The sequence below is a fragment of the Scylla paramamosain genome, chromosome 14, assembly GCF_035594125.1.
Source record: "Scylla paramamosain isolate STU-SP2022 chromosome 14, ASM3559412v1, whole genome shotgun sequence".
Lineage (NCBI taxonomy): Eukaryota > Metazoa > Arthropoda > Malacostraca > Decapoda > Portunidae > Scylla > Scylla paramamosain.
The window spans coordinates 15039923-15062655 of record NC_087164.1 but is presented as its reverse complement, the minus strand read 5'-3'; the positions used below and the strand labels follow the sequence as shown (position 1 = coordinate 15062655).

The 22733-nt window shown below is 36.7% G+C and overlaps 1 protein-coding gene across 11 annotated transcripts in view; it reads left to right on the top strand.

Moving 5' to 3' along the window:
• The window catches only part of LOC135106918 (uncharacterized), a 145067-nt gene extending 128706 nt beyond the window's left edge, over nucleotides 1-16361 (top strand). For 7 of the 11 annotated variants that reach the window (XM_064016356.1, XM_064016358.1, XM_064016359.1 and 4 more), the window contains 5 exons: nucleotides 4567-4922; nucleotides 5789-7402; nucleotides 7548-7736; nucleotides 9391-9426; nucleotides 12614-16361. In XM_064016356.1, the coding sequence (XP_063872426.1) occupies nucleotides 4567-4922; nucleotides 5789-7402; nucleotides 7548-7736; nucleotides 9391-9426; nucleotides 12614-12698 (2280 nt within the window). In that variant the 3' untranslated portion in view covers nucleotides 12699-16361. Of the gene's footprint in view, nucleotides 1-4566; nucleotides 4923-5788; nucleotides 7403-7547; nucleotides 7737-9390; nucleotides 9427-11015; nucleotides 11071-12613 lie in introns of all 11 variants that reach the window. The other 4 variants (XM_064016355.1, XM_064016360.1, XR_010271503.1 and 1 more) reach the window with 3 other exon arrangements.
• The last annotated feature ends 6372 nt before the right edge of the window (nucleotides 16362-22733 follow it).

Sequence of the window (22733 nt, the reverse complement as noted above, 5' to 3'; positions counted from 1 at the left end):
CCTCATTACTGTGTATAAACTTGTAATGGAACATCTCTTCATCATCTCATACAGTAGCATCAAATGACAAATTATTAAGAGAAAAACCCTTTCAAAGTTGAACTCTGTAGGTACAGAAATATGGACCAAGGAGATGGTAAACCAGAACATGGTGAAAGATCTTGATTTACCCAAATTTGGGTTTTTCCTTTCATCAAGTGAATAAATAGATATATGTTTTCTCATGCCCCTGAGATTAGATTAATAGTAAAAACTGACTGCAGATTACGATAGTAATTAGTAGAAGGACTATGATTAATTTGGATTTTATGGAATTATAGTTAATTGCACAGATTCTTGCTTGTTCAGTCCAGTTAGACTCCTCTAGCTAGCTCTTGCATTGATACACCTTTCCCTTGTATCTTTTGAAATTGTATGTTTTTTGCCTTGTTTTATGACTACTTACACGTACATCAGGACAAAACCTGATAAGTTAGGAAACATTTTTTTTTATTTGAATATCATAGGAAGCTAGAGCTCTATATGCAATAGCCTACTAGCATTCCAGGGAACATTAGATATTGTTTTGTTCAGGATTATTACAAGGATTAATTTAAACATGTGCTTATTAAAAATAAAATATAAGAAGACGGGTTTTACTGAAAGAATATATTAGTAAATATAACCAGAGGAATTGACTGAAAATAAACTAAATGTTTAGGAGAGAGAGCATCTTATTTTTCAGCTATTTCATATTTGTATAAAGCTTTATTTTTTGAGTAGTTATTTTTTTCATAATTTGTGTTTTGATCACAAGGTTATATCAAACATTTCAGAACCATAAGATCCAGTGAATACAATAATCATTATATATTAGATCATATAAGATCATCAAATTTCAACTCAGAAGACTCATAGAATTACATACAAATCTCAGTTTATGAGCTTTCACTTTACATATTTTTGAAAATTATATTAAAACAACTGTGTCCTTTGCCTTGCATTCTGAATACAGTGTTTGCATATAAGAATAGAAACCTCAAAACAAATAAATATATGAATAAATAAATAAAAGAATAAATAAATAAATAAGAGTACTAAATAAATAAATTGATAAATGTGTTGAATTGTCTTGTATTAGAAAATCTGGCAGTTTTCCCATGCTCATCATTCCTTCTACCAATGTAGCTAAAAGTACTGCTTTGTACATAATACTTGGTAACAAATTTTATGATCTTGGATCTCATGCATTTGTCATAGTCTTTCCACTTTCTTACACTTTTTTTTTTTATTTATTTATTTTTTTATGCCAAACTACCTCAGGTTGCTACTCCTGACTCCTCAAGCACCTCATATTTTATTCCTTTACCTTTACTTGACTTGACATTATAAACCTACTATGTATACATATACTACATATTAATACAGATTAATTTCCTTCACTATTCATTCTTTGTTTACCACATGCATTTTTAAAAACATCTTATTTTATAGTTGTGTTGCTCGTAATGAAAATCCAGACACCCAGAACTTTTACAGTGAACTTACCACATGTACAGTAGGCACACTTCTTACATGCCAAAGCCTGCTCAAACATGTTGATGTTTTAAAGGACCAGATGCACTGAAATTAGTGTGTTTGACCATTGTAGATAAGTATGAAAGAAATGTGTCATATTGATACATATGTATTATATGGTACTGCAATGGTGTTTAATGTACTTGCACATGGGTGGGTATTTTCCCCACATCCTCTCTCTAAAGGAACTCAGTTAATCGTGATAAAAAAATTGAGCCCATTATGCTTGTAGTACAGAACATACTGAAACACCAAATTTAAAAGGGAAAAGGAAACAGTAGTGACAGAGTACAGAGGCTCAAAAAATAATCTAGGGACCTGAGAGTCATTCTGGTCTTGGCATAATATAAGGTTGTGTCCTTGTGTTCTCCCTGTCAGGGATTCAGCCCCCTGGCCTGGTTAAGGCTTCTCATGGCTAAAGACAACCCATTTTCAGATTAATTTATCATTATTGCTGAAATGTCTAATGGGAGGATTACAAAGTTAATACTTTCTTTTGTTTCCAATGTGTGTCTGGTATCAGATTAATGTTTTTTTAAAGAAACCAGACTTTTAAAATACACCTCACAATTTTCTTTGATAATATTGTTAAAATTAATACATTCATGATATTGAGATTACTTTTAACAGGTAAGTATTTATCTGGTACCAAGATGATGTCATATTTATGAGAGTCAGATTTTAGTTTCTAACTCCTATGCCAATCACACAGCAGCTCATTGGCATAATGGCTAGCATGTTTGGCTCACAACCAAGAGTCCTGGGCTCAAATCCCTGACTGGGTAGAGAAAATTTAAGCTTTTATCCTTTTATATCACAGCCTCTGCACTTGGCAGTGAACTGGTATGGGACACAAGATAAAGAGTTGTGACATTACAGCAAGACATCCTAAGCCAGCATGGCATGGTATATGGTTGAAACTCTCTGACCATCAGTTATTTATCCTTCACTGGAATCATACTGGTTGATGGTGATGTTGAATGATGCATTAATATTTTCATGGGAGTTTTGGGTATTAAAATGTTTAATTCTACCCATGAAAATATAATAATGCACATGACAAGACTACTAAACTTAATTTTTGGTATTTCTACTGAATGCATATAACTTTTGCATAAAGTTGAAAATAGAAAGTTGGACCATCATAAGTGACAAGGCTGTGTGTGTAATCTTAACATAGTAAGCTTAAAAGCAATACATACCTAAAATTGCAGACCTGAAATTGTGTACATAAATCCTATAAAAGTAATTCATGTCATTGCAAACCCATTTCATGCTGGGGAGATTTTTTTTTTAGATATTTTACTCATTAGTGCAACCATGAATTTTGTGCTCAGCAAAGTAGTGTCAGTCGTGCAATCGTGATGTGGTTAGGCAGCATTTGCATTTACAGTTGGTAGCAATTGTATAGTGTTATATGATATGAAATAGTGATCATTCACTAGTGAGTATGATTTGTACAATGTACTTTCAGATTTGGTAAAACAAGAGAAAAATAAAGTGCACGCTTGAACATGATAATTTAAGAATATTCCCTCTGGCTAAGGCTACATTCCAATTGAAATTTCCCACTAGTGGCTACCTTAATCTTTGCCAGGAGATTCTTTACTCTATGACAACACCAGAAGGCTTTATTTAGTACCTTTAGGACATTTGGAAATTCTTTAATTAAAGAAAACTTTATGCTTTGCAGATACAAGGTAGAAAATGGACTAATAAGCTGATGGAGAACATATCATGAATACAAGAACTTGCTAGTTTTGATAATTTTTCTAGGCAGATAGCTTTCAATAAAGTAAAGATTATTAGGCTGTATTGTGACCATCTTAGTACATAATAAAACACTATATATATATATATATATATATATATATATATATATATATATATATATATATATATATATATATATATATATATATATATATATATATATATATATATATATATATATATATATATATATATATATATATATATATATATATATATAATGAAATGGTATATGAAATAAAAGTATGCTGATAGTCACTGTATGCAGAGATAATTGAGAAATCACTAGGAGGATACAGTGACCACATTGATTTCCTTGTTATGAAGACTACATTGTGACAACGGGTTCCCATGCAGACCCTGCGGCATCGAAGAGCTAGAAGTGTGCTGTTTGAAGAAACAACATTACATGTGGTCATCAATGGGCTACATCTCCGATGCTAGCCCTGACCACTACACAGCCACATAAAATCAACCATTCCATTATCATGGGACCAATCAACCATCTAAACTACAACAGCTATTATGATAACACCTGGAGACCTCATTTGTGGATGACCTTGCCTCTTGGCCAGCTGTCTTGCCAACTAGGAAGCTTCTGACTTTGATGCTCCACTACTGCAATACCCAGACCCACTGGTCCTCCTCAGGTGATCCTTGAAGTGTTACCAACATTTCCAGAATAACCGCATGTGTGTTCATGCTGTTGCTCTTGTGTGTGTTTGTGTTCATTTGTGAACTTGATCTCTCTTTGTGTGTGCAGTGCTTACCTGTTGTTTGACTACTAATACTGACTATTAGTTAAATCTAAGACAGTATGGAAAAGTTACAATCAAGCAAATGCTTCTAAAATTCTGCATCTAGTAAGGTATTTGAACCAGTAGGTCATCTGTGGTGACCTTGAATGTTTTTTCTTGCTGTCAAGGTCTGTAGCCAGGTGTTTATATTTAAGTTGCTGGATTCTTGCCAAGGACTTTAACCAGTACATGATATGTTAATAGCTCTGTATGTCTATGTTTTGCAGGCAACATTTCAAAGTACATACTTTAACAATTGATATTTACTGACATTGTTTATTATTTGAAAATTTGTAATTTTATGGAAAATGGTTTATTCATTTACCCAAAAAATGATACTTTCAAACAGAAAATATTTTTCCTTTTCATACACCTGTGTACTTTGTATTTTCCTTTGCATTTGTTACTATTTTCCAGCTTATGTTATTTTGATTTCCAGGTGCCTGATGTTACAATAGTAGGTGGCAGTGTTGCTGGAAGCCACGGTGTGGAAGAGTTGCGTGCTTTGACCAAGGCATCAGGGGGCATTGAGGAGGTGGATGACTGCCTGCCACCGGAGGGACAGGAAGGAGTGGTACATGTCGAACTTGGTAATCAGATTGGCCTACCACGTGCCTGGTCCAATCCTCAACTGTCCAGTCACATTCGGCCAGGCCTGGAGCCCCCTCTGGTACACACCACCACTGTTACTGATGCTGTCTATGAAGTTGATGTTGCTCGGGGCATCTGTGTAAAGTCTTCTCGGGAAGGCTCTCCTCTCACACCAGAGCGGCGTCAGAGTATGCCTGACATTGGGTAAGTTCAGATTTTGTATTCTGATGCTAGGAAATGGAATTTATTGTTGATATATGAAATACTGAGTGAAAACTGATGATGTGGGAAGAGAGGATTAATTTTTTAACAATAATGTAGAAGAATGGGGGTCTTACAAGCCAGGGACTGGGGTTAGATAATGCTAAGACTCAACACAAGAACAGCAGCATTCAGGTCCACTCTCTTGTGCAAGCCAGGTGGTGGTGAGGCAAGGGCTATGACTAAAGCTGCTAAGTCAGCTTATATACTTGAAGGCTGCTTAGCTGTGCATATTCAATATGGATTATACATTTCAAGATGCAGCAAAATGATAATCTGAATGATAATGTGGTCGTATAGTTCTACTGTGTGCAACAATTGGTTACTGGCCAAACTTATACCCACTGAGATAATATGCAGAGATTGATATCTGTGTATGCTTTCACATCTTATTTTATTAAGTCTTTAGTCAAGCATGGAAGATCCCTTATCATAACTTCATTACAAGTTGATCATATCTTATGTTGTGGCTTATGATGTTGTGAGTCAGTTTTGTTGAATTGCACTTCAGACATATGCTCAGTAATGACGTCCAGTTTTTCTTGAGAGAAGTCATAAGAATAAATAGGTATATATATATATATATATATATATATATATATATATATATATATATATATATATATATATATATATATAATTGTATGAAGCAGATAGGTAGGCAGGGTAGATTGATGCTGAGTACAAGATTTGATTATCTGCCAATCAGGCCCACCAAGAGGGGGGCTCAGCCAGTGCATTGCACTTGGTGGCCTTGCTGCCAATAGTCTATTATATACTAAGTTACTAATCATACTTGACATTTGCAGCATATGTGAAAATGAAGAAGGAGAAACAGATGCTGTCGTTGGTGGCAAAATAGAATTCCGTGTTCTTGACAAGGACAAGAAGTTGTCTCATCCCACACGTCAGACAACCATTGTCGCCAGCCAGATCCGAGTATCACGCCAGGAGCTGTCAGCGGTGGTGCCAGCTCCTCCTGCTTTCACTGCAGATTCAGAAACTACTACACCTCCTCCACCTCCACCTCCACCACCTCTGCCCTCCATGTTAGACCTGCCTGCTGGAACTACACATAAATCAACTTCCCTCCAGTCCAGCCCACTAACCCATCCAGAGGAACGCTCTATTTATTACGATGCCCCACCCCCCGATGACTCCTCTCATCAAGCCAGTCATAGAGCCAAGAGCAGTTCTCCCAGGAAAGACCAAGATGAAGATGGGCACAAAAGTATTGAATCTTCTGAAGGTACAGTAAAAGATAAGAGTGATATTCGTAGCAGTAAGAAGGATGAATCTAGGAGAAGACTTGGTGTTGTAGCCCTGCCGGTGGTTATGGAAGACCACAAAGACCGAGATGTTGAGTCCACACGGTATGAGTCTGCAACCAATGCTCCTGATACCAGTCGATATGAAACAGCAGCTCATGATCAGACTGTTGTGCAAGAGAGTTCCCGTTATGAGACTGTAATGGGTGGGCCACTCCCAGAGTCCTCCCGATATGAGACGGTCATGGGCACACGAGAGACTGAAGGAAGAACGAGGCAAGACACCATCTGTGAAGAAGAGAAATCACTTTTATCAGAACGAAGAAAATCACTAGAGTATCTATTAGAAGAGAAGCAAGATGGAGATGATTCAAGAAAAATATCTGTTATTAACCTGAATGACTTATCTGCTGCCTTTCAAGCCTCCACAATGATAAATCGATCCAGAACTGTGACACCGTCAGTCTCGCCACGGGGAACACCACCCCACAGTGAGAGTGGTGGGCGTCGCAGTCGGTCATCCCGCCACCGCCGCTCCTGTGAGGATCTCTTAGAGGAAGGAAGTGAGGAGTCTTCCAAAACCAACACACCACGTCCAACAGATCTGTTAGCACGGTCTTCCATGTCACCGGACCGACAGCGAAGCAATGGTGTGAGGAAGTCCCCAGGTAGTCAGGATGACTCCTCTCAGAAAAGTCGCATTCCTGTGCCTATGTGGGCTCGCTCTGCCAAGGAGGGTGAGCCAGAGGGAGGCCTTATCACATCATCTGGGGGAAGAAGTCCACGCTATTCTGAGTCTGATCGTGCTGAAGCTGTTCGTAGAATCTCAGTTGCCTTGGCAGAAAAGGTGGCTTCTCCAGGTAATGAGGAAGACTCAGTCAGCACAAGAAGTGGTGTGTCAGAGCACCGGTCAGCCCGAGAGCGTGGATCAGTAGCGTCAGCGGTCAATGATTATCAACGATCAGGCAGCAATGAGGACCACAGTGAGGACCTGGCTGACCTGACCCCTGCCCTGCGTAGGAGACGTCAGGGTGTAGACAAATATGTAACAGATGAAGCCCAGCTCAACCTTCGCTTCCAGCGCCGCCGCACCCGCCCCATGTCAGATGTCACTCCACCACCACCGACCATACTGCAGTCTAGAAACCGTCAAAGGTACTCCATCTGCATTCTGTTGACTGATAAGACTAAGACAATACATTCTTGTTTTAAAATAAAATTGAGTCAGTACAGATGCTAGCAAATTAGTCAAATCTTCAAATATCAGATAGCTAATATTCTATGTACATTTTCTTTACAGCAACAGACAACGAGTGTCCATGATAGAAGCAGGAACAGGTGGTCGATATTTTGACACCGGGAGAGGTGTGCCCTCCTACCTCCTCAAGCCCCAGCATGAAGACTCCAGTGAGTCCGAGAGTTCACATCCACGAAAGCCACGTCCTCCTTCGTCAGAGCCTCCCTCAGCAGCCAGAGATGTTGCTGCCAGGTTGGTTTTGTATTGTTGCTATTGTTGTTTTTATTATTATTATTATTATTATTATTATTATTATTTTTATTATTATTATTATTATTATTATTGTTGTTGTTGTTGTTGTTCTTGCTGTTGTTGTTGTTCATGTTGCTATTGGAATTATTGTTATTATTATTATACAGGCATAGGGCCTAAGATGAATTTTAGAGAATGTTTGTATGTATTTGTTATTTGTATGTAATTGTGTATGTGTGTGTGTGTGTGTGTGTGTGTGTGTGTATTTACCTAGTCATATTTACCTTGTTATATTGTAGAGGGCACGAGCCAAAGCTCATTTTGTCCTGTCTCCATAAACATATTTATCCAGTTTCTCTTTAAACATGTGTGCATTGCCACAACCACCTCTTTTGTGTGTGTGTGTGTGTGTGTGTGTGTGTGTGTGTGTGTGTGTGTGTGTGTGTGTGTGTGTGTGTGTGTGTGTGTGTGTGTCATTCACCTATGGTTGTCTGATGGTCAGCCATTCCCTAATGGAAAGAGCTCAGACTGACTGATCTTTGAGTAGGACTGAGACCGCTCACACATCACACACCGGGACAAGGAGGCTACACCCCCTCGGGTTACATCCTGTACCTACTTGCTGCTAAATGAACAAGGGCTGCACATTAAGAGGCTCATCCATTTACCTTGCCATGCCCAGGACTCAAACCTGGGCCTCCTTGGTTGTGAACCAAGCATGCTAACCTCTATACTACATGGTGTGTGTGTGTGTGTGTGTGTGTGTAAGCACTTTGTCTTGGCTAACCCCCTTTTATTATTATTATTATTATTATTATTATTATTATTATTATTATCATTATTATTATTATTGTTATTGTTGTGATTACTATTATTATTATTATTATTGTTATTATTATTATTATTATTATTATTATTATTATTATTATTATTATTATTACTATTGTTATTACTATAATTATTATTATTATTATTATTTTTCTGTTGTCTTAATTTTTGTTATTGTTAATCTAGTCTTGTCCTCTCTCTATGCTCTTTTCAAAGAAGAAGGATTTTAAAAGAAAAGCTCTTGTTTGCCTGTTAATGCACATTGGCTTTTCTTACACATTATATAGTTCCCTCACATTATACAGTTAACTTAAATGAACTTATGCGTCACTCATCCATACAATAAATTTTTTCTTATAGTCTTTTCCCTCATTTCTTTTGTTCTTCTCTTCCACTCTTACAAACCCTCCTCCTTTAATCCCTCTAAGATATTTCAATGGACTAATCTATACTATTCTATTCTCTCTTTCAATATCATTGTAAAGCTTATGTCACATTTCATACATGCTGCAGTTCACACCTCCATACTTTCCTTGTTATATCATATCTATTTTTTTACAAGATTTATTCTTTGTGTCCTTATCCTTCACTTTTTGAAACATGAATTTTCTGGTAGATTTTTCTGTAATGCCTGAATTATGTTTGTTTGCTATTCATTAAATGTTTATGTTTGTAAAGCATGTGTTAGAGTGAGTAATATTATATACTGTATAGCACATAACTAATCCTATTTTCATATCATATAATTATGCATCCCCTTTTTCATGATCCTGTATACCTAATGTACACATAATTTGCTTCCCCCGTCCTGCTTTTTATTTTCCAGATCTCTTCCTCCATCCCCTCGAAGAGCAATGATGAGGTACTTGGATTCTCATCTTTTCCATATTTCACCATTTAGCCTTCTGCTGAGCACTGTGTGATTCTTACATGTATGGCCTTACCTCACCTGTTCTCCAATCAAACACTGACTTCACTTTTTTGTCAGCATTTACCATTAGTGTTTACAGACATCATTCATCTTTTATAGCTCATAGTCTCTTTACTACTATGTAGTACCACATCAACATTAAACAGATTCTCCATTTGTCATAGATCTCTCTCTCTCTCTCTCTCTCTCTCTCTCTCTCTCTCTCTCTCTCTCTCTCTCTCTCTCTCTCTCTCTCTCTCTCTCTCTCTCTCTCTCTCTCTCTCTCTCTCTCTCTCTCTCTCTCTCTTTATACCAAAACTCTGAAGGCACCCAAGCATAGGCAAAAACGTGGGTTATTTTATTTATTCAAACTATTGTCCCTAAAAAATGCACATCTTTCAACTCCACATATGTAGCTCAGTGCTGGAAACATTCCTGAAAGTTGCATTTTGGAATGGCCAGCAGGTGCTGCAAGTTATAAGAATTCCAATGGTCTTGTCTTCCAAATTGGAACACTTATTATTTGCATCTTCAGCTTGAGGAACAGCTAGATATCACAAAGAGCAATGTTTGGAAAGTAGAAAACCTTGCAAGCCTGAGAAATTCTGTGCTTGTCCAAGAAATCCTGAGTCACGTGTAGAGAATGTCAGAGGCATTATCATGATGCAGCAGCCAATGCAAGACTCTTGTAGGTCTGGTCTCTTGCTCTGAACTGCATCACAAAGATAACAGAGAACTTCTTGATAATAGTGTCTCAACAATCTGGCTAAGTGGTGCACATTGGTGATGCACGACACTGCAATAGTAGAACAACAAAGCATCACTTTGACCTCCTCCCTTCCCTGTTTTGCTTTCTTTAGCTTTGGGGACAGTGGAGACTTCCACTGTGATGAATGGGTTTTGGTTTTTGGATCATAACCACAGACCCAAGACTTATTATTAGTGATTACAGTTCTCAGGAAGTGAGAAACATCATTGGTACATTAGCTTATCCTGTGTATTGTCAAGGTGCAGCTGTTCTGCTTTCACAGAACCAGCTTAGACAAATATTTTGTAGTCAGATGCTTTCCGTGGGGCATTCCAATAACCTGTTTTCATATATCCTTTCAAAATTTGTAATTGCTGCATGTAGATTCTTATATTTTAAAGATATTTTCTTCAAGTGATGCTGACTTTATAGAGAAAATAGATATGCACACTCCTGGTCTTATCTGATGTCTCTCTTGACTAGTGCCTGTTCTTTGTTGTCTTTGAAAAAATTTTTCTGAGTTGAGACATTTTTCAGCTGTGATAGGAATACACAACTCCACTTTAACTTGACTCACTCTCATAAAATATGTGTAAGATACAAACCATCATCTAATAAACTTAATTTTTAAGCTTTTACTTCTTTCTCTTATTCATTTTCATCTCTTTAAATCCACTTTGTTGTAGTAATGTATCATAAGCTATCTTTTTGTTTTTCATTTCATTTTGTATTTCTTATATAACCTATGTGTTTCTTTTCCTGATTTGTAGTATTTTGTTTCTCCTTATCACAGCTGAAGGCTCCTTTGCAGCAAGTTTTTCTTGTCCCTTGAGGGTCACTGACAGCCAGTGAGGCAATTACTGTTTCTCTGCATCACCATTTATTCTTGGTGGAAATGTAAAGCAAGCTGCATATGTTCACATTGCCTGTCATACATTTGTCCGTTTCATACACTGAGGGAGAGGATGGACTAATGTACCCCTTTAAGAAGGGAAAGGCTTATCGCTACGCTTTCCATTTGTGGTGCAAAGCCAGTGGAATTAGCTTTATACAGCATGCATCTCATAACTCCAGCGAAGTTTGTTAGATATTACTCTGTCACTGTGCAATTCTGTCATGCATCTGACTGGATGGAAAGATGAGATATGGACTGCATGCTTTAGCATTAATGCTGTTTGTGTTGACTATATCTCAACACATTATTGAGTAAACACATGATATTATACACTTTGCATATTGAGTGGCAGGACAGTCAAGGGTAACAGAACTCCAGTTGGACTATGATGATTATGATATAGTTTGATTGGTAAGATGCCTGGTATGTCAAATATTCCCTCAGGGGTTCAATCCCTAGCTGTGTCCTCTCATGGCTTAACTCCTTAGATCAGCTTCTCTGTGTTTCAAAACATGAGTCATTATGTTGAAAAGAGTGATGTTTCAAGAGCATTGTTGAAAAATGAAAGCTACTCAAAAAAAAAAAAAATTTAATTCTAATTCACTTGTTTATAGCTCTGGAAATGGAAGTATTGATAATGGTGATGATGAAGCAGCTCTGTAACCAATGCTGTTTATGCATGCTGCATTTTTCTATATATGATGCATACTTTTCACTCCTTTCCTTATAAAGTTGAGAAAACCACTATTTTAATGACAGGGTTTAGGAAAGGTTCAGATTTCAGGCTGGTGACAGTTTCAAGGGTGCAGCACTAATACCCTAAACTGAACTCTGGTTGCCTCATTTGCCAAACAGTTTACAGGATTCCATAAGGAATTGCAAGAAATTTCAAAGACATACATATAATTAAAATTTTTATTGCAATATAGTACCTGCAGTAAATGATAATAATTTTTATTTTGATGGTTGCCATTGGTGAAGATATCTGACAGCCAGCATAAGATCCTAACACTTTCAGTTGTGTTATGCATATAAGCATGCCACCCTTGGTTTACTATGATGTTTTAAAAAGTTCATTGCAGTTGCAGCACATTTAAATTCTTGTACTGTAATATATAATATGATAAATAATAAGAGATGATCTAACTTGATATGAAGAATCTGAGAATCTGATCTGACCTGCATTTCTTATTTTCTTAGAATTTTTCCTGTCAAAACTGGGATGAAGTTTATATATATATATATATATATATATATATATATATATATATATATATATATATATATATATATATATATATATATATATATATATATATATATATATATATATATATATATATATATATATGAATGTACAAAATGTTGGGCTAAATTGTTTTTACCTGTCATTTTACTTATTGTGTCATGTATGTAACTATTTTTTTTTCTTTTCTTACTGAATTTGTAGCAGGTATCAAAATCTTCTGATATTTATAAGCCCTTTTCTTTTTTAGAATACGACGTTATCGGCCTTTGAGTGCAGACAGCGGTGAAAACTTCAGAAGGCAGCACCCACAACGCACAGTCTCTCCAGACTGACAAGAACCTCGGCCCTAGTCTTCATCGGCAGGAGGAGACAGACAGCTTCCGGAGCCACTCATCTGCAATGCCTCACCTACTACCCAGACACACCTCTTCTCTTCTCACACCCACAAACGCACAAAGTCTCTACCAAGCACATGCAACATTTGTACTCACAAGCTCAGCCATATGAGGTCATTCGATGAAGCATATTCAAGTTTCCCCCAGCCAGAGCCACAGCGGTTTGTGAGGGTAAAAGAGATTAAGAAGCCAAGAAAGACAAGAAAAGTCTGTGGATGTTGGCAAATGTTTTTGAGAAGACAAAGGAGAACTTCGCCATCCACAATAAGCAAAAATGAAGAACTGAGCCAGAGTAATCTGAACATCTTAAGACCACCATGTGTGTAGTGGAATATATATATATATATATATATATATATATATATATATATATATATATATATATATATATATATATATATATATATATATATATATATATATATATATATATATATATATATGGTGCTCATCACTTACCATGACATACCCAAGTACTAACTGATTAGAAAGTGTTTTCTCATGTAGTGAGATATGGGAATGCATACATTGCCAATTGTCTTCTTATGAAGATTCTGATGCAAATGTGTCTTCTTATCTAGTGTGAGCTATTGGAGTGGTGAAATAGCTGGGTTGTGCAGGCAAAATAAAAAAAAATTATAAGTTTGAACTGCTGTAGTGGCATTGGCTCAGTGAGGGTGACAGGGAGCTGTCCTTCCTCTGCTGCCTGTTGTGAGACATGGGTCCCTGAGGGTGGTGGGAGCCATGTACCCTCACTTGACAGCTAGAATCAGGTCAGTGCAATTGGGTGCAGCCGGTTGTATCATCACCTGCACATGGTTGTGATATTTGATAATGTACGTTCAGTGTACTTACACTTACTAGGTTAGGTAGTAACTGTGCCATCCTCTGTTGCCATTGATTGACTTTTTATAGGTCATGCTGGCCACAAGCCCCCAGGTTATTAGAGTTATCTTTTAGCTGAGAAAACAGTATAAATGGATAATTTTAATGTAAATTGAAATTCAAGACCTAAAAGGCACCTATGGTCAAATGTGATGTAATATTCTTTAATGTTTCTTCTGATCTAGGTACCTTTATTCACTTCAAAGGTTCTCAATAACTATTGTAAATTTACTAATACAAATTAGCCTTTGATATTGTTCTTAATGAACTATTTTGGAGAATAACTGCAATATTATAGAGTGTCTGAAAGTATGTATCTCTTGCATATTGCCCAAATACTCAGTAGTCCTTACACTTTGAAGCTTTGTCGTTTTCTCTATGCTAATTCAAGAATGCTGTAAGTATTCTTAAGGTGCACATACATTATGCTAATAATGCAGTTTGAATGTTCATTTGGTAAGTGAGGTCTTGGGTTGTCCCTGTGCCATCTCCTGTGTTGTGGGTTTGTTGTATTAGTCTCCCTCTTTGGTTAAGAGGAATTCATTTTATAAAAGCAGAACTGGAAGGTCAAAGGTGTACTTCTATAGTATTTATCAAGACTCACAGGAAGGACTGTGCATATTGTGTTTTGACAGTGGACTGCCATGGAAGAATTTATAACATTATTTTTAAGAAACAAGAATTAAGGACTTGCTATGTTGAATGTTGAAAATACTGGTGATGAAACTATATTTATAGTATGGTCAGTATTCTGTTGTTTTCACTACATTACAGAAAGTCTTACTTCTGCATTACTTGTGGGAAAGCTTGTCAGTCAAGATATTGTATACATTTAGTTCATTAATGAAGAATGAGTTTCAGTATCAAAAATACTTGTATGAAGTTGAATGATGGGTATATCGAAATTAATATTCACTTACTAATTACTAGGAATTGTTATGCCATGTTTGTACTCTAGTCATAAACATTTGTTCTAGTCATTTTACAGTACAAAGCTCATGGCTTTGCAAAAAAAAAAAAAAAAAAGGAGATATTATGAAGCTTCATTTGTGGATATTTTAATTTGATCCAACATTAATTTATTTACATATATTTTTCATACTCCTTCAGGAGTATCACATTGAGCAGAATCATCAATGTGATACTGAGATAAGCAAGAGAATGACTCTTTTCCCCTCAAACTCAAACTGTTTATTTAACTGACTTGTTTTCCCTCAAACACAAACAGTTTACTTAACTGACTATGAAGCTTCAGTTGTCCATGTCCTGTCTCAAGTTTACCAAACTTACCAACTTTATCTTTGCTGTGATGTCTTAATAAGAAAGCCCAAGTTTTGTAAGCAAATGCAAAGCTGAGATTACTCCAACCAGTGTGAAAATGGCAAACTGTAGAGCTATTGATATAGTCAAGGTGCTTCACCATCATTAGTTTGTTTGTGTGTATACATTTTCCCACAAGTGTGACTGTTGAAGGAAACACTGAGGCACTGTACAGTCACCATGAGTCTGCAAGTGTCTTCATGAGAGCAAATCTATGAAACATGGTTATAGATATTAGGTTAGGATGAGTAATTATCATGCCTTGATAACTAAGCTAGATTTATATAGAAATTTACATTATACCTCCTCAAATGTTACTCAATTTCCACCTGAGGGAAGGATAATTTTACTTTTGCCTTAGGATCAACCATGTGTTTGCAGTCTTGAAATCAAAAGCTGTTTGCATCAATGAGTTTTTGTTTTTTATTTTCTGCCAAAAGTGTTCCATATCTATAACATGTAGCTTTATTGGCATGGTAGTCATGCTCCCAAGTATTATATTTCACTGCTCATATTGTATTAATTGCTTAATACACTCAACATTTTAAGGGCAGTGATGATCTCAATTAAATGGATATTGAAGTCTTCATATTGTCATATTAAGGAAATTTAGGATAAAATCAAATTAAATTAGTGATTAATTATTTACTTATTTTAAGTTGAATATCATGAAAGTTCCAGTTTGTCTTTTTCAGTCACAGCATCACTGTTGGAAATCATATGACTCACTTTATCATTGTGAAGTGCAATATGAATTTCCCTGATTCAGGGAAGAACTAGGTCAGGTTGGGCAGCCAGACAGTGAGCAAAGTAACAACTGAAGGCTCAAAGGGTATGGATGAAGAAAAAAAAAATTAATATAATCATAAGTGAGGATAGCTCCATGACGTTCATAACCTCGCATTCAGGCATAGATAAAGTCACATGGACTCCTAGGCAGCCTACCTGGTATTAATTAACTCTATGAGTTTGTATAATAGCATGTGGTGGACAGCCGGGTAATTGCAAAGTTAAGAACGTCACATTAAACTAGCGAATGATCAGTTTTATACTGTCAGTGCTGTCGGTGATACCGTCAATTATTGAACCTACCGAGAACTTTTCATATGTTCTTGAAGGCTGTATGTGTTCCTTGAGTTGTATTGGTGAGTGCAGGAGGGGGAGGCTGCTGCTGCCAGCCTCTTACCTGTGTTCCTTTTTTCCTTGTTTCTTTTTTGCTCATATATCAGTGTCCATGGCAATCTTTTTTCATTTATTTCTTTTTTTTTTCTTTTTTTTTTTTTTTTTACTTATTCATGTGGTTACTGGTCATCTGTCTATAATGTCCAGATTGTATATTTTTGTTCTGTGTATTTAGATTGTTATTTACAATTAAATTATAGCAATGCCTTCTAATACTTTGTTTAGTTTCCCTTAATTTAGATTAGGACTTTAGTGTTGAATACTGAAGCTGACTTGAAAGCTGTACAGCTACAGCCAGTATCTACAGGACGTGGACAGGATGTGGATGTTGGTTATTTTTTACATAAGAGTGTAAAGAGTCTACAAAGCTTATGGTGTCCTGGTTCCATAGCCACTTTTAACCAGGTAAGCCTTTTAAGATATTGATTGTTTTATCTTGCTTCACCTCCTCCTTTATACCTTTCCAAGTATCAATTGTTTCTTTTGCTAGGAAAACTTTACATTCCCTATCTAACATTCTTTTTATTAACATATAATATTCATGTCATCTTGTTCTTTCAGCATCCTTCATCAATATGTTATCTCTCTCTCTCTCTCTCTCTCTCTCTCTCTCATTGTATCACACAAGGCGGCTCTGACGACAGACTTTCGCGCAGTCAACTACATTCTAGTCCCTCACTTTTGTCAGCATAATTACTCTTGCCAAACCAGCGCCAAAAAATTAAATTCACCAGACTCGAACAGTATTATAAAAGTAAAAATGATTCATTATTCTTTGGCGAGGCCCGAGTTCATCCTTTTGACCACCATTTCCGTATTTTAATATTTAACGCATGGCCACTAAGGCTTGGATCACAGCCACCTATCTATTTTTTTATCTATCTGCCTATCTGTCTATCTATTTATCTATCTATCTGTCTATCTACCTATTAATATATCTGTTTATGTATGTATGTGTCTATCTGTCTTCATGCATTTATCTATTTGTCTATATTCTATTTTACCTATCTATCTGTCCCTGTGTGTCTGTTGAAGTTTTACTACTACACAACACATAAACATGATGACAATTCCATCAACGAAGCTAGTATGATTGGAATCGGGGACTCCAATTAGAAAAATAAAGATTTACTCTATCGTAACATTAAAGCTTTTACGTACAACTGAAACTATATCGAAAAAAAAAATATATATACATATAAAACTTTCAGCACTAAAATGGAGTTGAGGAGCTCATACAGTCATTGAAAAAAAAGCAAGATTTTCACGAAACTTCTCCAGGAGGTTTTGTTCAGATGCAGCGGTGACTACATCTGACTTCCCACCATGTACATCCAAATCACTCATTCATTGAATTTGAGTGAGAGACGCATGGCAAAGACGGGACTAGTTTGTAATTATCGTGTAAGTAAGTGTTTAAGTGATGTAAGTGAGTGAGTGAGTGATAGCGAAGGCAGAGAGGCAACAAGACAGTCGTACCAGTGATGGAGGTGACTGTGAAGGTTGGGACAATGTTAAGTGTTTATCTTCAAACTGGACGGCAACGAGATGAGGCGCTGTAAGTGTTTATGACCTTTTACCATACTCCAGTCATTAAAGCTGATGGTTAGTGCTTTGTGGCAGTGCATTAGTATTTTTATTATTGTAAATATATCAGGTGACTTATTTTTAAGAGCACTGAGGGAGTCATGGTATTTGATGGAAGGGTGGGTGAAGCGCAAAGAAGCTAGATTGCAAGAAACGTACTGCAAGGAGAGTAGTCATTACTGGCAGTGCTAACGTCTAGTATATATATATATATATATATATATATATATATATATATATATATATATATATATATATATATATATATATATATATATATATATATATATATATATATATATATATATATATATATATATATATATATATATATATATATATATATATACGAGTATATATATATATATATATATATATATATATATATATATATATATATATATATATATATATATATATATATATATATATATATATATATATATATATATATATACACACACAGTAAAATCCCTCTTATCCGGCATCAACGAGACCGCCGACATGCCGGATACTTGAATATTGCCGGATACTTGAATAGAAGTGAAATTATGTCCACAATCTGTCTGTCCTTTACTTATAATCTGAACTGGAAACTTCACATCTCATCTCTAGCTAAAACAGCTTCTATGAAGTTAGGTGTTCTGAGACGTCTCCGCCAGTTTTTCTCACCCCCCCCCAGCTGCTAACTCTGTACAAGGGCCTTATCCGTCCATGTATGGAGTATGCTTCACATGTCTGGGGGGGTTCCACTCATACTGCTCTTCTAGACAGGGTGGAATCAAAAGCTTTTCGTCTCATCAACTCCTCTCCTCTAACTGACTGTCTTCAGCCTCTCTATCACCGCCGCAATGTTGCATATCTTGCTGTCTTCTACCGCTATTTTCATGCCAACTGCCCTTCTGATCTTGCTAACTGCATGCCTCTCCTCCTTCCGCGGCCTCGCTGCACAAGACTTTCTTCTTTCTCTCACCCCTATTCTGTCCACCTCTCTAACGCAAGAGTTAACCAGTATTCTCAATCATTCATCCCTTTCTCTGGTAAACTCTGGAACTCCCTGTCTGCTTCTGTATTTCCACCTTCCTATGACTTGAATTCCTTCAAGAGGGAGGTTTCAAGACACTTATCCACCAATTTTTGACCATTGCTTTGACCCTTTTATGGGACTTGCATTTCAGTGGGCATTTTTTTTATTAGATTTTCGTTGCCCTTGGCCAGTATCCCTCCTACATAAAAAAAAAAAAAAAAATCACCACCCTACACTCATGCATCTTACCATAACAAAGATCAGCTGATCGCCGTGCCGCGCGTCGCAACCCGCGCTGCCTGCCACCTCACACTCACCAACACACAGTTGTAGCATTGGGCCTGTAATTGTGACTCCTTCTGATCTTTTCAAGCTGAACCACTGTTATAACACTTTGTCCATCATTTCACCACGATGATACTGCAGTGTGTGACGATTTTCCGCTGCCTTTGGGGTGTCGGTGGCTTTCATGTAATCCTGCAACTTTTTCGTTTGGGATTTAATGTCATAAATAGTTGATGAGCCCACACCATATTCCGCCATTAGTTTCTGTCTGCTTTCACCTCTCTAATCGTCGACAAATGTCTACCTTCTGCTTAAGTGTAAGCACAACACGCTCCCTCTTTAGGGCATGATGAAGGCGTCAGGCGATAAACAGTACACATGCGGGACTGAGTCACTGAGTAAATACAGTGCAGTGGGCCGCGGGTGGCGCGAAGCCATCCGCGTTGTTCAGGGAAGTCATAGATACTTTGATATTATTCTGGCATTTTTTCCCTTTGTCCTCCAAGTTGTTGTTGTTGTTGTTGTTGTTGTTGTTGTTGTTGTTGTTGTTGTTGTTGTTGTTGTTGTTGCTGCTGTTATTGCATTGTGTTATAACAACAACAACAACAACAATAATAACATTAACGATAATAAAAATTTGCGGTAACATCTTGAGAACTGGATCTTAAAAATGCAGGAAAATTTATAGGAAAATAATAATTTTTTCTTTAGACATTAATGGTGAAAATGTTATATAAAAAATATCATATTTATGGGCACTTATTTACATAAAATCATCTCTGTGACTTGACATGCGCCACGCCCCCAGCGACGTTTCTCACTAATCATGAGAGTTTATGAGAATGATATGTTTGTTTCCACAATTTTTCTGAAGTTAATGCTTTGATATTATTATTGTTTTCCCCATGGATGCTTTCTAAAATTAGCGACTAAAACATTATGAGTGTACCAGATTGTGGAAATTATTTTCCCCTTTAGTTCCTCAGTCTTCATCTTTTTTCAGGAATCGGGACGAGTGTTCATTGTATAATTATTATAATACTATATTGTGTTATTATGATTGTTAGAGTTAGTAATGCTAAAGAATTTAATTTTCAACTGCAAATTTTCGTCACTTTATTAAGTCCAAACTTAAAAAAAAAACGGTCACAATTTTTTGGGGGGATGATCACATAAACAAGATATCCATCTAAACCATAGAGAGAGAGAGAGAGAGAGAGAGAGAGAGAGAGAGAGAGAGAGAGAGAGAGAGAGAGTTGGAAGTTTAGTTGATTTTTTTGGTCGACGATTCTAAACCTTTGAACTGAATTGGCTAAAAGCTTTACTCAGTGATGCCATCGCGAGCCTGTGAGGTTGTGTTGTCGCCAATGGTACCGAAACGTGTGCACTTTCTTTCTAATGGATCAGAGGTGGCGCTGTGATACAGTGCTTTACTTGTGACTGAGAGGCTGCGTTCGATTCTCCTCACACCAGTTTCTTTGTAATCTTAATCGGTAGTTTAATAGTGTAGAGGTGCCAAACTCATTACTTTCTTCTTCCCTTCATACTGAGAATTAAATTGATAGATTTCATATCCTCCTCAGTTGATCATCCAGATGTGCATTCATACATATCTAATCTATTAAAATGACTCAGCACCAGCAACTTGATTAGCGAGTCTATTAGTTTCATCTACCACTGTGTTTGAGATTAATTGATAGAATTGACAGACATCACACATAAGAGTAATGCTGTGTAATGCTCCTTTTGAGCCTTTCCACGTACATGTCAAAATTATGTTTGAGCTCATTAGGTTAACACTTCTGTATACCATCACACATAAGAGTAATGCTGTGTAATGCTCCTTTTGAGCCTTTCCACGTACATGTCAAAATTATGTTTGAGCTCATTAGGTTAATACTTCTGTATACCACAGCAGGACACGTTTTTCCTTCATCACACGGTACCTTTCAATCACGATAAGAAGGAAACTCTGTGTGTACATCATATTAATATAGTAGTTTTGAAATCTGCGTGTAATATTCTGGTTAAAAAACTAAACAGACTTATTTTTATAGAGCTCCTTCATTGATTTAATTGTTCTTTCTGACAACTTGCAGTCTACATCCGTTAATTCTTCTTGTTTAAAACAGTCTTCTTTTAAAATATGGAAAAGTGTGTGTGTGTGTGTGTGTGTGTGTGTGTGAATGAAAGGGTGAAATATTTGTAGAATGGGCTACTGTGTTGTTATCTTTAGTTGACATGAATAATTAAGATATTAAGTTAAAATAGTGCCTTAATTACTATGATATATGTCGCTGTTATGGTAAAGAGTGTGTATATGATGTCACACAACCAGCGGTGATTATTCCGGTTAGTTCTTGTTAAAGGGACATTATCTGTGTGTTTTCCTAAGCTCAGAGAAGTGGCATCTTTCTGTGCATCGATTTGACAAAGAAATCAGTGGCTTTATTTACTGAAGATGAACGAAAAGTAATTACTGGAAGTGCATGAATTATTGCCACACACACACACACACACACACACACACACACACACACACACACACAAACTAGCATTACTGTACTCTCGTCAATCATAAGAGCTACTATAGGTTGTGTGAATTTTTGTTCTTTTTTTTTTTTGTTTCTGAACACAAACAAACAAACAACAAACGCAGCTAACAGGACTCATAATCACACAAACACACACACACACACACACACACACACACACGGTACCACGTAATATGATGCTGAGTGTAAACGTGTGTGTGTGTGTGTGTATGTGTGTGTATGTGTGTGTGTGTGTCATCGTGGTGGGGGGGATTATAGCGTCAGCCATTACGGAGGGGACGATTATTGCTTTTCCTTCTGTAATGGGCGTTATTGGTGATGGCCAGGCCGCACTGACGTCACCGCGTACTGCTGCCTGCGCCAACACTGCCAGAGTCAAGTATGGTGCGGGACCAAGCCAGGCAATGCTGACCCACCTGTTGTCCCTTTGATGAAATTCAGGACTACTCGGTTTTTCCTTTCCTTTCTCCTTTTGTTTATTCATTTTTATTATTTCTTTTTTCATTCGTCACATTTCTTAATAATATAAAGTTCAGAAAAAGATTTATGAATGGATGATAGGTAGGAATAACTGGGTTTGTTTTATACAGGGACTGACTACTGTGTATAGAGCTGATGCCTTTTCGTTATTTCTCTTATGTTCTTATACGCTATCATTGTGTCAAATTTTACCCATTTTGAATCTGTCGTCTTTATATTTGCGAGCCATCCAAGAACACAAGAACGTAAGGGAAGCTGCAAGAATCCATCAGGCCTACATATGGCAGTTCCTGCATATAACCTACCTACCATTTAATAATCTATTCCCTGTATTCATCTATCATCCCTATCCATAAATCTGTCTAATCAATCTTCTTTTCAAACTCCCTATTGACTGGACATTATCACCCTGATTACCGAGTCTATTTCACTTGTCTACCCCTCTGTTTGAAAACCAATTTATTCCTCTCTCTTTATCAAGCTTGAACCCGTTAGTTCTACTCCTATCCTGATTAGTAACTCAAAGAATTTTGTTTATATCACCCTTATGCCACTTAAGATCCCTCTCAATCTATCTATGCCTCTCTGACGAGTGTACATTTCAAAGCTTTAATCTCTTACCGAGTAAGGATGAAGTGGAATCGGGGAAGG